The sequence below is a fragment of the Oncorhynchus mykiss genome, chromosome 4, assembly GCF_013265735.2.
Source record: "Oncorhynchus mykiss isolate Arlee chromosome 4, USDA_OmykA_1.1, whole genome shotgun sequence".
Taxonomy (NCBI): domain Eukaryota; kingdom Metazoa; phylum Chordata; class Actinopteri; order Salmoniformes; family Salmonidae; genus Oncorhynchus; species Oncorhynchus mykiss.
This window is the reverse complement of record NC_048568.1, coordinates 10,877,596-10,894,686: the sequence shown is the minus strand read 5'-3', so window position 1 is coordinate 10,894,686 and position 17,091 is coordinate 10,877,596. Positions and strand designations below refer to the sequence as shown.

At 44.0% G+C, this 17,091-nt stretch overlaps 2 protein-coding genes across 12 annotated transcripts in view; one reads left to right on the top strand and one right to left on the bottom strand.

Annotated features, from left to right (window-relative positions):
• Positions 1 to 9,201, top strand: part of arid1b (AT rich interactive domain 1B (SWI1-like)) — a 110,672-nt gene extending 101,471 nt beyond the window's left edge. For all 11 annotated transcript variants that reach the window (XM_036975621.1, XM_036975620.1, XM_036975622.1 and 8 more), the window contains 5 exons: positions 234 to 350; positions 461 to 554; positions 3,449 to 4,256; positions 4,756 to 4,886; positions 5,434 to 9,201. In XM_036975621.1, the coding sequence (XP_036831516.1) occupies positions 234 to 350; positions 461 to 554; positions 3,449 to 4,256; positions 4,756 to 4,886; positions 5,434 to 7,197 (2,914 nt within the window). In that variant the 3' untranslated portion in view covers positions 7,198 to 9,201. The remainder of the gene's footprint in view (positions 1 to 233; positions 351 to 460; positions 555 to 3,448; positions 4,257 to 4,755; positions 4,887 to 5,433) is intronic.
• A 216-nt stretch (positions 9,202 to 9,417) lies between these two features.
• Positions 9,418 to 16,879, bottom strand: tmem242 (transmembrane protein 242). The gene is made up of 4 exons (XM_021600152.2): positions 16,545 to 16,879; positions 16,235 to 16,335; positions 10,535 to 10,672; positions 9,418 to 10,385 (listed from the first exon to the last, which is right to left on the bottom strand). The coding sequence occupies exons 1-4, from the start codon at positions 16,627 to 16,629 to the stop codon at positions 10,260 to 10,262; spliced, it is 450 nt and encodes a 149-aa protein (XP_021455827.2). The 5' UTR covers positions 16,630 to 16,879; the 3' UTR covers positions 9,418 to 10,259.
• Positions 16,880 to 17,091: the final 212 nt, after the last annotated feature.

The window sequence follows — 17,091 nt, the reverse complement described above, 5'->3', positions numbered from 1 at the left end:
CGCTGGGTGTTATACCTGTAGGAAAAGGGTTGTTTCGTGCTCAAACAACTGGAGTAGAGGTGCCACCTTCAAATCGAATGCTGGATCAAAAGTTGAGGCACGGCACTCTCTTATAAAAAATATATTATTAATTGTAAATCACGAGTCATTAACATGGCACGACGTTTCAGTCAGAGACATTGATCAGAGAGTTCTATAAATGCCCAAAATAATTGTTTCCTCCTACCTTCCAGACCAGACCATGTGATGGGTCCAGAGGGGGGTATGGCTCCCCCTGGGGGTCAGAACAATATGGGACCTTCCAGCGGTGACCCCAGCATGTACTCTGCCAACAGATACCCTCAGCAGAGGTAAGACGTCCGTCTAGGCTAATGGTGATCATCAGTTTAGCATTGCGCAGAAACACGCCCTTGTCCCCATCTATCTGTGTTCTAACTGGTGTCATCCTCCTCCGCCACAGACCACATGGACATGAGAGTTACGGGCAGCAGCAATACCCTCACGGCCCCATGCCCTACGGTTCTCACCAGCCTGGAATGTATCCACAGCAACAGGTCAGTCCCAGCCTCCCGTTCCTAGAGGGCATTGTGCTTAAGCTACTGAATCTATTGGAAGTGACCTGGGAAAATAGACTAACTTAGCCATTTCAATGCAAAGTGAAGTTTAAACTCAACTCGATTAGCAGTCTACTAAGAAATGGTCAGCACATCATGCAGGGGGAAAAGTAAGGTCCGTACCGGTAAAACATGAGCCCTATCAGAATAATTACAACTAAATGTCAAGAAAACTGTCTAGTACAGCATGATTTAAAAACAAACAAAAGACGGGACTCTGACGCGTGCGGAGATACAGTATATTGATTAGTCTCTGACATTCTGAAGCTGACATTCTTCAATTATTGTAGGAGACCAAAAAAAATTGCGCTTTTCACTTTCTGAAAACAGATGTTTAAACCCAGGCAGGTTTCAGGAAAGCGCTTCAGTTGTTGGGTCCAGCAACAGATGAATAGCCAGGAAGCTTACTTTAAAAAAAAAAAAATTGAATAGAGACATTGCTGATTTTATCAGTGTAATCAGATTGAATATATTAGGATATGTTATTGACATTGAACTGACTTCTATAACCTACTAACCAGATGCATTTGCCTTTGAATAGGGAATAGCGTCATGTTCTGCCAACTATTAGCTGAGAAAAAAATTGCCACAAGGCCAAACCTATTGCCGACCCCTGCTGCACACCATTCTAGTTTAACGGGGATAGGAGTTTTTTTTGTCTCGCCTAGGGCGGCAGAACGTCCAGGGCCAGGCCTGTTAAATATGCCCATAAATGTTTTTGGGGAACGCAAGTGCACACAAAGACGTCCCGTACCGGGAAGAAATGAAATATTTCACCCCTGACGTGTCTTGTTGCTAGTGATCTTAGGCTTGTGTGTGCGTGCGGCTGCTCGGCCATCGAAATCCATTTCATGAAGCTCCAGAGGTAAAAGTTATTGCGTTGACATTGCTTCCAGAGGCAGTTTGGAACTCTGTAGTGAGTGTTACAACCGAAGACAGATGTGCTTCAGCACCCTCCGGTCCCATTCTGTGAGCTTGTGTGGCCCACAACTTCCCGACTGAGCCGTGGTTGCTCTAGATGTTTCGACTTCACAATAGCAGCCCTATCAGGGCAGAAATTTGACGGACTGACTTGTTGGAAAGATGGCATCCTATGACAGTGCCACATTGAAAGTCACTGAGCTCTTTAGTAAGTCTATTCTACTGTCAATGTTTGTCTATGGAGATTGCATGGCTGTGTACTCGATTTTCTACACCTGTCAGCAATGGCTGTGGCTGAAATAGCCAAATCCACTAAATTGAAGGGGTGTATCTGTGTGTGTGAATACAGTATATTCGGAAAGTATTCAGACCCCTTCTCTTTTTTCACATTTTGTTACATTACAGCCTCTGTTTACATGCGATATCCCCACCTATGAGTGAAAAGTATGTGTTCTATAGCTATAAAGTGTAGGGAGGAAGATGAGCCATGGTTGGCTTCCATGCAGTGTTGCGCAATGGCACAGTCCATGTTTTTATTGCAAATAGCAGCCTTGTGTTCTACGACGCAAAGTTGCTATGCTTGTTTAGTTTGACCGATATAAGCAGCCCCGCTGACGCATTTGAGCATGTATATGATATTTGTGGTGCTACAATAAAAATTTTAAAAATATAGTATTGCTCGTACTGTCACATTGTACACAGTGGCCACACTTGTAATTGCCATTGGGCGAGCTCGGGAGCCAAGTGACACGCTTCTTGGGTAGCTGCATGCTGTGCATAACGGAATCGCATAATCGTTAGCTTTGCCGGTATGTTCCGCGTAGACCGGGTGGTTACTGTCTGGGGGTAAAAGTGTATTCCTACTCTGTGGAAGATGGTATACTCCAACCTGTAGTCTTTATTTTTGTGAATTGTAAGATCCAAGAAGTCTATTTTCTCCCGATTTCTCTCTGCTGTGAATTTATATATACACTACCGTTCAAAGGTTTGGGGTCACTTAGAAATGTCCTTTAAAATAACCTCAAATTGACCAGAAATACAGTGTAGACATTAATGTTGTAAATGACTATTGGAGCTGGAAATGGAATATCTACATAGGCGTACAGAGGCCCATTATCAGCAACCATCACTCCTGTGTTCCAATGTCACGTTGTGTTAGCTAATCCAAGTTTATCATTTTAAAAGTCGAATTGATGATTAGAAAACCTTTTGTAATTATGTTAGCACAGCTGAAAACTGCTGATTAAAAAAGCAATAAAACTGGCCTTTTTTAGACTAGTTGAGCATCAGCATTTGTGGGTTCAATTACAGGCTCAAAATGTCCAGAAACAAAAACGTTCTTCTGAAACTCGTCAGACTATTCTTGTTTTGAGAAATGAATGCTATTCCATGTGAGAAATTGCCAAGAAACTGAAGATCTCGTACACCGCTGTGTACTACTCACTTCACAGAACAGTGCAAACTGGCTCTAACCAGAATAGAAAAAGGAGTGGGAGGCCCCGGGGCACAACTGAGCAAGAGGAAAAGTACATTAGAGTATCTAGTTTGAGAAACAAACGCCTCACAAGTCCTCAACTGGCAGCTTAATTAAATAGTACCCGCAAAACACCAGTCTCAATGTCAACAGCGAAGAGGTGACTCTGGAATGCTGGCCAGTTTCCATGCTACAATATTAATTTACAACATTAACAATGTCTACACTGTATTTCTGATCAATTTGATGTTATATTAATGGATAGCATATATATATTTTTTTTTTTTCAAAAACAAGGACATTTCTAAGTGACCCCAAATTGTTTGAACTGTAATGTCTGTGTATGTTTGAGTGAGGTACGGCTGCAAATGAGAAGCTATCATTTTTGCAATGCACTGACTACCGTATCTAACGTGTAATGTTCTGTGTTCCCTCTCAGGGCTATAAGAGGCCAGTAGGACCAGAGGTTATGTACGGTCCCCCTGCTAAGCGCCATGAGGGTGAGGCCTACGGCATGCAGCAGTATGGAGGACAGCAGCCAGGCATGTACAGCCAGTACGGAGGGAATTACATGGGGCCAGAGCGCAGGCCCATGCAGGGCCAGTACCCTTACCCCTACAGCCGAGACCGCATGGGGGCCACCCAGGGGCCACAGCAACACGCCATGATGAGTGGTGGGCCCCCTGCTTCTTCCGGAGCCTCTGCAGAGGGCCCACAGCTTAACATGTGGCACCCCAGGACAGACATGGGCTACCCCGGGCCTTACCGTGGCCAACTGGGCCAGGGGCCCCCTTACCCTGGTTTGGGACGGGGCCCGGGGGATGACCCAGAGGGAAGGAACTCCCCAGATGGGCAGTGGCCTCCCGGACCTCCAGGCCAGCACCAGCCCCCGTATCCACCCCACTCCTCCTCTGCCTCCTCCATGCCCCCAATGGCATCCAGACAGCCCACCTCCTCCTACCAATCCAACCCCGCCATGGCCAACCACATCTCTAGAGCTCCCAGCCCCTCGCCCTTCCCCCGGCCCATGGGGGGATCCGGACCCCTGTCCCCCAACAATGGGGGCCCCTACATGGCATCTCTGAAGAAGGCAGGGATGCCCGGATCCATGCCGGGCTCACTCGGCGGAGGGATGTCAGGGCAGGGCATTCTACCTCTCCACAGAGATATCAGCTTCCCCGTGGGGTCAGTGGAGGCCACCCTGCCCAAACTCAAGGCCCGACGCAGACTTACCTCCAAGGAGACCGGTAGGAGAATGAAGCATACTAACTAAATTCATAATGGCTGCTTCCCAAATAGCACCTTATTCCCTTTATGATGCTCTACTTTTCACCACAGCTTTATGGGCCCTGGTCAAAAGTATTGCACTATGTAGAGCAAAGCTGGGCGATATGGACAAACATCCATATCGTGATAAATTGCCTAAATTGATTCAATAACGATTAATAGAACTATATATTTATAACAATCTGCACCATGTTTTTTTTTTTCATCTAAAATACTACGACTAGTTTGACTGTTGTAAGCCGTCAATTGTCTCATTAACTATCACCCATATTAGCAAACTTAATTCATTTATACTTGACATTTCTCTAGTATAGGCTACTTATCATAATGAACGATATCAGCAAAATGCCTGTGATAAGTGATCGGTATGGTCGGTGTTGATTTATGTTTATTTTATAGTCCCAGCTCTAATATAGGTCGCTCCCCTCCGACCTCTGTACTTTGACCTCTTACCCACAGGAACTCCGGAGGCGTGGCGCGTGATGATGTCCCTTAAGTCAGGTCTGCTGGCGGAGAGCACGTGGGCCCTGGACACCATCAACATCCTGCTGTATGACGACAACACCGTGTCCTCCTTCACCCTCGCACAGGTGAGACGGTGCTACACAAACCATATCCATTATCCACGAGACGGGACTAAACCAATGATATCCATTATCCACGAGACGGGACTAAACCAATGATATCCATTATCCACGAGACGGGACTAAACCAATGATATTCCCTCCGATATCTATACTATACCATGTCGAATACAGGCCCACACCATGGCTTCATTCTAAGTGGTGTGGATATTTGACAACCTGCACCCCCCGCACATTGACTCGGTTCCAGGTACCCCCTGTATAACGCCTCGTTATTGCTATTTTGTATTACTTTTTATTTTACTTTTTACTTCAGTTTATTTAGCAAATATTTTCTTAACTCCATTTCTTGAACTGCACTGTTGGTTAAGGGCTTGGAAGTAAGCATTTCACGGTGAGGTCTACACTTAGTTATATTCAGCGTATGTGACAAATATAATTTGATTTGACCATGACTGGATGAAGGACAAATGATTAAGCTATTGTCTATGGTCTTTCACACAATCATTTCAGAATGCACCCAACTAATATGTTGTTCCCTGTGTTATCCCAGTTGCCTGGCTTCCTGGAGCTGATCGTGGAGTACTTCCGCCGGTGCCTGATCTCCATCTTTGGGATCCTGGATGAGTATGAGGTGGGCACAGAGGGACAGAGAACGCTGCTAGGACCAATCGCAGACCAGGAGGAAGAGCCTACCGTTCCAGAGCTCGGCAGCCAATTACGCAAAGAGCAGAGGGATAACAGGCCAGAAGAGGCGGAGATAGAGAAGCCCACAGCCAACGGCAGCACAGAGGAGGCGGTCCCAGACGAAAAGACGGAGGAGCCTGTCGAGGTGACTGTGAAAGAGGAGAAGGTAGAAGGGGAAGAATCTGAGGTGGGGGCAAGCACGGATCAGTCTGAGCCTCCCCAGCCCGAGGGGCCCCCAGAGCCGAGGCCCAAACAGGCCAGTAAGTACGACAAGCTGCCTATCAAGGTGGAGGAGAAGAGTGCGGAGGAGGACCAGGTGGAGGAGCGCCAGGGACTCAGCCTGCCCAGGGGCTTCAGCTCCGGCCTGCTGCACTGGAAGGCTGGAGGGGGGGACTCCACGGCCCACATCCAGACCCACTTCGAGAAACGCAGCGAAGAGACAGACAGCAAGCATACAGAGGAGAGGAAGGTGGAAGAAGGGGCCGTTGTAGAGAAGACCATGACTGAGACAGCCACCGTGGACGATATGCTGAGTGCCCGACCAGGCTCTCAGTCTCTGTCAGAGAGGAACGATCTTACTGGGACGTTCTCCTTTGGAGAAGGGGCGCAGACCCAAAGCCCTATCTTGACCCTGCTGGAGGACGAGCCTCGCTGCTGGGACGAGGCGCCCCTCTCCACGGCCGAACCCTGGCAGGACGCCCTGGCCCGCCGCTGTGTCTGCGTCTCCAACATCGTCCGCGGCCTCTCCTTCATCCCAGGGAACGACAACGACATGTCCCGCCACCCAGGCCTGGTGCTGATCCTGGGGCGGCTGGTCCTTCTGCATCACCTGCACCCCCAGAGGAGGAGGACGCCCCCCAGCTACCAGAGAGAGGAGGAGCAGGGCCGGGCCTGCAGCAAGGACGAGTGGTGGTGGGACTGTTTGTCAGCCCTCAGGGAGAACACTCTGGTCACCCTGGCTAACATCTCAGGTCAACTAGACCTGTCCCTCTACCCAGAGAGCATCTGTCTGCCCATCCTGGACGGGCTGCTCCACTGGATGGTGTGTCCCTCTGCCGAGGCCCAGGACCCCTTCACCACGGCGGGCTGCTCCTCCTCCCTCACCCCCCAGAGATTGGTGCTGGAGTGCCTGTGCAAGCTGAGCATCCAGGACAACAACGTGGACCTCCTGCTGGCCACGCCGCCGTTCAGCCGCCAGGAGAAGCTCTACGCCACCCTGGTGCGCCACGTGGGTGAGCGGAAGTCCCAGGTGTGCCGGGAGATGGCGGTGGCTGTGCTCTCTAACCTGGCGCAGGGGGACCCGACGGCGGCGCGTGCCATCGCTCTGCAGAAGGGCAGCGTGGGAACACTCATCGGCTTCCTGGAGGACTGCGTGGCCATGGCCCAGCACCAGCAGGGACCCCACAGCCTGCTACACCCAGCACCAGTCCCCCACCCCGAACCCCCCAGCGTTAACATGATGTGCAGGGCCGCCAAGGCTCTGCTGGCCATGGCCAAGGTGAAGGAGAACCGGCCAGAGTTTGTTCTCTACGAGAGCAGGCTACTGGATAGCTCTCTGTCCTCTGTGCTGAGCTCTGCCGTGGCGGCCATCATGTGTGAAGTACTGTTTAAGATTGGACGCTCCTCGTGACAGCCACAGGCAAAGACACAGAGGGAGGGGGGGTGCTTGGTCTGACAGCCAAGCTACAGTGAACATGAACATGGGTGTGCGCGGTATAATATTTTTATTTAAATAAAACAAAAATGTTTTTACATACAAATAAATATATAGAATATATATAGCTCCTATGCCCCATTCGCAACCTTCATTTGGGATTTTTAAATCATTTTAATACAAATATTTAATACTTTGTATTTTACATTTTTATCTATTATTTTTATTTGTCGGTTCTTTTTGTTTTAACCAAAGTTGGCACCCGATGATAGAGAACGTACTTTAGTTTTGGGGTCTCTTGCTCTTAAAAAAATGTTTGGTAATTATCCGTGGCTGTTTGTCTGTGTGGGATCTTTCTGATGGTGGTTTTCTGCAGGAAGAAGCAGACTTATTTAAATTGTGAATCATGTTGTAGATAGACCTCTTATGTATTAATGTAAAGGAAAAAAACACTGACTCAACTCTGAATATACAGATCATCATGTATCCTGTTCTGGGGGGGAGAAAGTATATTGTGCAAAAGGATTAAGGGCCTGACTCAATCAGAACCACTTTAGCCGACATCCGCATAGCTGATATTTTGATGGTGGAACTGCGTTAGAGCTGTCAAATCAGCAGGATTCCACCCTGCATCCCACTGCTGGCTTGCCTCTGAAGCTAAGCAGGGTTGGTCCCTGGATGGGAGACAAGATGCTGCTGGAGGGCCAGTAGGAGGCACCCTTTCCTCTGGTCTAAAAAACAATTTCCCAATGCCAGTGATTGGAAAGGGGGATACCTAGTCAGTTGTACAACTGAAATGTGTCTTCCGCATTTAACCCAACCCCTCTGAATCAAGAGAGGTGCGGGGGGCTGCCATAATCGACATTGCCCTGTGTAGAGTGTGATGTTAAAGGGGTTCTGTGGTCACTAAAGATCCCCAAGTACTTATCGTAAGAGTAGGGGTGTTAACGCTGGTGTCCTGGCTAAATTCCCAATCTGGCCCTCAAATCATCCCCAGCTTCCAATTGGCTCATCCCCCTCTCACCTGTAACTATTCCCCAGCTCGTTGCTGTAAATTAGAAATTGTTCTCAGTCTACTTACCTGGTAAAATAAAAATCTACAAGCGGCTCCTGGCATTATACCTAAAGTGAACATTGCCATTGGCTGCATGGAGTCGCATTAAGAAAAATCCCACGCAGCCTTGTTTACAAGTTTGAACACTGGAATGTGAGAGAAAATTCCTCATTTCATTTGAATGATTTTCAATTCGATGGGTGTGGCTTCATGACAATAACCACAAGAGCAGCTGCTCACCAATTTGACAGCACCGACACAGTTCCACCTCCGGCACCGCTAAAACATGAGCTATATGGGTGTCTGCTATCGCTGGTTAACGCTTGATCAGATTGTAATTAGGCCTTAGTTGGCTTGTTTGGGAGAGATTATGAAATAAGCATTGCATAATAATATTACAATACCAGTATGAGGGAGACATGAGTAACCATAGCAACAGACAGGTAAACTCTCAAACCCACGTGCAGTACTTCCCTCAGTCTTATTTTTTCTTTATATATATATAAAAGCCCATTTGTATATAGAAGTTGTATATTCAGACAGCCCTATTTGGTATCTTCTCTGAGAGATGTGGTATAGAGAAGTGATGGTAGTTGATCATTATAATGGATGTTATGATTACTTTGTATTTGAATAATGGATATTTGGTGACTCTTCAACTGGAGGTCAGTCATTTTATGTATTTAAAAGAATGTTGACTGACACAGGTCTCTTGACATATAGGGATGATTTCAGTCTAGTTTTGACACATTTAGATTGTACAGTCAGCTAACTAATAGATCACAATGGGCAGAACTGTATTCCGAAATTGAATTGTTTAAAAAAAATCATGTCCGATTGACAGTTAACATTTGATGAACATTGTTTTCAGTAAAATGTTTATACTATATGTTCCACATGTTAAGAATAAATGTACATGAAATCTGGTTGAGCACTGTGAAGGGTGTTTGACTCTTTTGTCCAGCGATTGTAAACTGGAGAATCGTGGCAGAATGAATATGGCCAAACGTTTTTATTCACTTCCATTGTCCAAGAATCTCCTCTACAAAGTATCACAACCAACCATGTAAAAAAAAAAATGCATGCATTCATGACTAAGTCGCTTTGGATAAAAGCGTCTGCTAATTAACTGCAACCTATCAGACTGTAGATAAGTACAGAGGTTTATTGATCATATGCACGACAGATCACATACAGAGAAGTGTCAGTTCAGCTGTGCTCCACGTCACAGCTGTGGCATCAAATGTTTGCATGACAACATCGGGGGCGGCAGTCACAAGCACATTTAGGATGACGCACACGTATTTCTACGGCTAGCCAGGACAGTTTAAAATAGTTCAGGTCTGTTCTCGCTTTGATACTTGTCTTTCATGGGAATAGCTGACGGCAAACACTTAAATAGGTGTTACATTGGATGATGGGTCTGTTTTAAGTGAAACCAGACAGGTGCCTCACATTCAGCTGGCCAGCCTTCACTGTAAACACATTTAGCTTTTTTAGTTTCATAGAACAAAAATAGAAGTGTCAATTATATCATGATGGCCTATGAAGAAATCCAAACAGCCAGAGATTACAATATTAGAAAGCAGTTGCTGCCTAGGAATACTGTGCTAGTCTGTTTGTGCTATCATGTTAAGTTGTCACTCATTGGCTTGACAACGAGCAATGGAGTTGGCAAGAGCACACAGACTGGCACTAAGCCTAACTCCTATACTAGTACAAGACAGTCCTGTGCTTTTAAATATTAAGCCTCAGATCAGAAATTAAGATTAACCATGAAGCCTCAATCCATTAGTTTAGTTTATGATTTCTCTTCCACACAAGGAGTACTCTGCATGGACTTCAGATGAGCATCGGTGAATGAGCCCAGTAACCTGCAAGTACAGCTAGTGGATGCCAAGTTCCTTTCCTTCTCAGCCCATGCCACAGTAATTGTTTAAATCAGTGGTTTATTAAGGCTGCCCTGAACCAGACAGGGAGAATGTCAGCTAGATCCGTTGTCCTCTTTAGACTTGAAGATGGAGTCCCATTCCTCCGAGTTGGCCGGTCCTTCCTCATTTTTGGGAATAGCTGGGAAAACAGACTGCATCTTCTGCCTGAACTCTGTTAGCTGTGAAGATGAAGTGGAGGTTTCTTGAGCAGTACATGCATGGACTTTATTTGTTTACATTTACTGAGTGTTAGTTAAAAGGAGTTGTTAGTCTTTCATGCTTTTCCGATGGAATGATAAGGGCAAGACCATGATGGTTAAATACGTACACTATGGACCCCCATGGCTTTCCAGACTGAGACACTGAGCAGGCCCATTCCACACCAGGCGCAGAGAGAGCCCCACCCCAGGGCACGGAGAGCCAGGGACGCCCCAGTCTCCGGTACTGCAGCAGTGGCCATTGTTCCCTTGAGAGAACACATACATACACACATGAGGTACACAAGAGTTGCTCTACACATGGTTCCAAACTTAAGGTTACTTTCGTAACCCCGGTTCTCTAATGAGTGAGCTTTATCACCAACTCGAAGGACCTATCAAAAGCGTCTGTTGGAGACAGATGGGTAGAATGGCACTTCCTTATAAGGAGCCTCTCTCACGCTCTTGCAACCAGGGGAATGCGGTGCTACATCTCACTCAGAGAACCGGAGTTACTTGTTTCAATGTATCACTATGGGGATATGGCTGCAAAACATGGTCTTCGAAGCCTGGGTAGTCCCAACCCTCAGAGACGCCAAAACAGGGAGTATGCACCAAGAGAGAGGGGGGAGGGGTGATTACAAAGTGAGGGGAAGCCCAATTCAGCTCACATAATCTTAGTTTAATGAGATGTACCTAATAGGTTAACTCCTATAGGAGAGGGCCCTTTCTGTTCAGTCATACCACTTCTCAAAAAAAAACTGTAAAAACAGAGCGTGCTGGCACTCTTCCTTTTTCCTGTCTATGTCCCGAGGGCGAAAGCATTCCGGTGAGGGTAGAGAATTGCTTTGTTGCTTGTAGTTACTCCACATGATTAACCTAAATGCCAGAGTGAAAAGAATACGGAATACAAATATTCCAAAACATGTATCCTGTATGGAACAAGGCACTAAAGTAATTTTTTTTAAAGCAAAGGAATAAACTTTTGGGCCTAAATGCAAAGCTTTGTGCTTGGGGCAAACATCCCATCCCTGAGTAACTGCCTCCTTATTTTCAAGCATGGTGGTGGCTGCCTCATGGTATGCTTGACATCGTCAAAGACTGGGGAGTTTTTCAGGATAAAAATAAACAGGATGGAGCTTAAGAACAGGCAAAATCCAAGAGGGAAACCAGCTTCAGACTGCTTTACAGCAGACACAGGGAGAGGACTTCACCTTTCAGTAGGACAATAACCTACACTGGTTGCTTACCAAGAAGACTGAATGTTCCTGAGATTTTAAATCCGCATGGGAAGACTTAAATTGCTGTCTAGCCATGATACCCAACACCATGACAGAGCTTGAAGAACATTTTTTTTTAAATTGTTCAAAGCTCGTTATAAAGACTCACAGCCCTAATCGCTGCCAAAAGGTGTTTCTAACATGGGGTGAATTCTTAGCTTATCAAGGTATATTAATTAGTATTTTATTTTCATTAATTTAAAAAACGATATCCACGTTTTTATTCTACTTCAACAGAGTATTTTGTATAGATCAAAAAATATTTTAAAAAATGTTTTATCCAACTTTGTAACAAAATGTGGAAAAAAATCAAGGGGGTGAATACTTATGATACCCACTGTACATGAGTTGATCTACACATGGGCCCAAAGTGAGCAGAAAACAACATCTTAAAGGAGGTGAAAACTGTTAGCCACCCTGCAAACAGAATTGATCTAACTGAAAGAGAAACTCTAAACCTACCCTGGAAGAGGAGCTGTCTTTCAAGGTTACGTCGCAAATGGCACCCTATTCCTTATATAGTGCACTACTTTTAACCAGGCCTCTGATCAAAAGTAGTGCACTATGAAGGGAAAAGTGTACCATTTGGGATGCAGCCAAGACTGAAGAAGCGGTTTAGAAACCAGACGCAGTTCACTAATATTATTACCTCTTAATGTAATTATTGTGCATGTGGCCTGCTCATTAGATTAGCTATTATTAGAGTTTGGCCAGACTCACTGTAGCTCTTCCTAGATGGTTAAAAGGCTGCCTGAAGAGATTTGATTTGGTGTAGGCTAGTCAGTGTCCATCAACATCAGCTGCCTATCCCTAGTGTTGCATATAATGTTACCAACGGTCTTATTTTACGTCTGATTCTTTACGAGTTGTTTTGCTCTGATGGGTATGAGCGGTCCTGTGAGTGTGCTACAAACATGTCTTATGGAGTTTGGTCACTAATTTGCAAACTCTCTCCTCAAAATAAGTCATAACAGCATGAAATCTACATATGCGAGTTGCCAGATTCATGTATGAGATACCAGAGACAGCCCTGGTTCCATGACAAACAAGCCTTGAAATCTGCTCTTTACAGTGCCTCCATTAACACAACAGTGACATGTTAACTATCTAGCAATCTCGTCAGGTTCTGGACAATCTCTACAGTCCATCTCTGTTCTCTGTGAAAGAAGCACTCCAGCCAGCCAGTGTGACCTCACAACCGCATACCTCTCACAAAGCACTAAATCTAATTTGACCACTTTACAAGGCATATTCGGCTGAGATTGATGTTTACAAAGATGGCCCTATGGGCTTAAAAATAGACTTAAAAATCCAACAAAGGCACCACTATGCTGCTGGGCCAAGTATATCTTCATAACTAATATCAGCTCAGAACTTGTGACGTCCCAAATGGCACCCTATTCCCTAAATAGTGCACTACTTTGTCCAGAGCCCTGGGCCTGTATTCACAAAGCATCTCAGAAAAGTTCCTAGGAATCCTGTTAAAGCCTGTTTAAAGACGTAATCAGAGTTTGAGGTACCACAAAGGAAAGATGGCAATGCCTCATTGTGAATGTTGCAAATTATGGGGAATAACCAATCACGATGAGGCATCGCCAGCTGTGAACTCTATAGACCCCTTTCCAGTACACAACACACTGACGCGCTCGACTCTTGCTGGTAGTAAAAAAGCCATCTCCATCTGCACCCATTCAACATAGATTTACAACTCTTTACTTCAACAAAATACATTGTTGGAGTTCTCATACACTTACAATGATGTTTAGATTTCTGTTTTAATAGTCGCTAAGATTATATTTGTTTGATCTTTGCAAAATAACTATTTTGGGTGTAGCAATTGTTAGCTCGAATGCTAACGCTCATTGATATAGGCTGTATCAAAAGCTAGCCAAAGAGATTTTACTGGTTGAAGTGTTTAAGTATAATGCAGTTGATTTGCGGTGATGACACAAACATTATATTAAGCAGGACTAGGGCGGTCACAAACCTTTGTCAGCCAATGATTGTCAGGCAAATAACGGTTGGTCTCACGGTAATTGACCGTTAATTAACAAACACATTTAGCATCTCCTGGCTTCGACACAAGCCACTGATGCAGACCTTTGGAACATCTACATTTTTAAAAGTCTAACAAATCCATGTAATATAACCTTCACAATAAATCCATGATTTATTTTAGACACGTTTAAAGAGGCATGATATGAAGAAAATGTAGTCTATTTCAGAAGAATAGCATACTCTTGAGTTGTTCTTATGTTAGGTCCTGGTGTGGCTATGCCAAATGGCTGTGGGCTACACAAGTTAATTTAGCTGACAAAATTGGCTTAGAATTCCGTGGCATTATTTTAAAGTATAAAGAATAAAATTGAACAAAGCTGAATAAAATAGAAAGGATATTTTCTCCAAACAATTTGAGGAAGTGCGCACACGCGGCTACTCTAATGAGCGGTTAACAAATAAATAGGTACTTCTATATGCTTAATTTTGAGTTATTAATGTAACTTTAGTTGTTCTTCAAACGTTGGGCTATATGTTTTGATTTTTAATACATTGTAAGGCTGAATGATGAGACTAATGATGATTTGAAAAAAACTTGCTTGAAAGGCATGAGCTCTGCTTTGTTTTTTTTGAGTAGGCTGTACATATTTCAATAGTCTCTCATTCACAACTTGACAAGCATGTGATAATGCCTGGAATTTTACGGTGGCATCCCCTTTGTGGCTGTAATGCTCAATTTAGAGTGGACCATCATCATGCACCCGTCTCGAAACAGGGGCAGTGGGAAATAAAAGACATGTCATCTATGCTTTTAAATAGCGAATGGAGGACTCTTTTCCTGTGGGTTATTTTCATGCCAGCCAGGTTGGCTATACTCCTGTTGTAAAGATAAACAATGTGCTTAATATTAGGAATTTGATAAATAAATAAATATAGTAGGCCTAGTCTATAGAAAGCTAATAGGACGACCCTATTTTTAGTAGAGGCCATCACTCTGTTTTCTCGCACAATTGCATAGCCTATAGAAATGTTGCGCAACATGAGCTCATGAAGTTTGATTAGATTTTCAATTACATTTGCATTGATGTCAGGTGATTAGAGGGACAATAGAGTGCTGAGTACCAGGCAGTTAGCAAGCTTGGTAGGCTACTAATGATCAGCAGCAGCATCAGCTTGGAGAAGCCTAATTACCGTGACTAAACGGTCACGTGGAATTTGACTGCGTTCATGACTCGTGACCGCCGGTGTGGCGATAATTTGGTCATAGCAACAGCCCTAAGCAGGACATTCATACGAGCCTTAAAATCTAATTGTAATCCAAAAGTAGTGTGAAATGCACTCATAAGCAACATGTAAATAGAGCCTTTTTCTTTGCTGCTGTTCTGTAAGAACTCCCTCCCCCTTGTTCTGCCACCAACTTGCGTGCATCGTCCTAGTGTGGAAATCTTTGCAAACACAGAAAGGGGTCTATACAGCATGCTTCAGACCACGACAGTGAATGTGAGCATATATCAAATGTTGTAATGGTAAAACATTTTATAAAACATTTGCCTGACAGGATCTTAATTATTGCCATGCATAGCCTTTTTTAATCACATGTTTATGGTTGTTAAAAGTGTCATTTGCACAATATTACCGTTATCAACACACTCATCGTCACTCCCGTTTAACAACTAAATTGCTTTGGCACGGTAGGCATCAAGTCACTTGCCGATAATGTTGCATACAACGTTGACAGGCCATCATTTTCATCAAACACTATCACAGTTAACATAAGCACTATAGATGCCTTCAATTGCATAATTTATATGCATGCCCAATTGAGGGATATTTGTAACAACGTGATGTGGCGTTCCAAATGGATAATTTGAAATAACATGAACTAAGTAATTAAATAATCCAAAGAAAATCATGTATTTATTAGCCTAGTAGTTATAAGTATTTAGGCATGTCAGGTAAAATATGTCTTGTGAAATTGTCAAGAGATACTACTGTTACATGTAAATCTAGATTATTTATGGATTAATAAAATATCAAAACATTATTAACTCAAAAGCAATTGCATGTCACAGAAACCACTGACTCGCTGCAATTTTCTATTATCAAGACACCTGCTGGTAACTTAACTGGTTAGGACAGCTTATTGGGTGTCCTAAATACTGTAACTGTTTGAATCCCCAAGCAGACTAGGTGAAAAATCTGTTGATGTGCCCTTGAGCAAGGCATTTAACGCGGATTGCTCCTGTAAGTCACTCTGGATAAGAGTGTCTACTAAGTTACCAAAATGTAAACATTATCCCACCAATGTAGCAATTTTGTAGAACAGCAGTTACAGGGTAAGCACACTTGCTACCAATTGTGCTGTGCCGTAAAGATACAGTTGTGCTTGCCTTGCATACATGGAGGTCAAGGAATGCAATTAATGCCTTTACATTTCAGACATTGTCATTATGTAGCCCAGCCCTATATAATATCACTTCGTCATGGGTCAAGACTAACATGAATGTGACTTAACCTGTATGTAATGCTGTAGCTATATCAAATCATAGCTACCTTGCTAAACCAGCCTGGACTCTTTTTCTTGGCCAAGGCTAACGTGGAGCCGAATCCTGCTATCATCCCAGCAGATGCGACAGTCGTCAGGAAAGCTGCACCTGAAAAAGGTCGATGGGACGTTGGTTATGGGTCTCAAAAAATGATCAGGTGAGTAATCAACTATACTAGCTACTGTACTAGCTAGCCAATAATTCAATACTTTGCAGTGAGTCTGTCAGGGTCAAGCTAATGTAGCTAACAACAGCAATACAAAAACCGAATTAACTGTGCAAACAGTGAAACAATTGTTAAATAAGCAGTCGCTTGCCTTTCATTTGCTGTAGTTTGTCGTCGTTATCTGTCACAATTGCAGTAGTGACATTCAAACTCGTGTTTTCTTTCTCAGCTGTCATTTTGTAAAAAGGCAAGCCTCTGTCCGTCACTTAAATAATTCCGGTGGAAACATGCTAGGAACATTTAATTCGTTTTTAACGTTCTGTCACGAAAATCTAAGCCATTTTAGGACTACTGAATCAATACATCGTAGTATAATGATTCAGTACTGTGCATTTGCACATGGGAATGTATATTTCCATTTGAGAGTTAAATACATGTACGGGTACAACGATTCCCATGACACTACGTCAGTGGTGTAAAGTCCTTAAGTAGTACTTTAAAGTATTTTTACTTAAGTATTTTGGGGGGGTATGTACACTTAGCTTTACTATTTATATTTTTGTTAACTTTTACTTCACTACATTCCTAAAGAAAATAAATGTACTATTTACGCCATACATTAACACACAAAAGTACTCATTACATTTCGAATGCTTAGCAGAACAGGAAAATTGTCAAATTCACAGACTTAATCACGA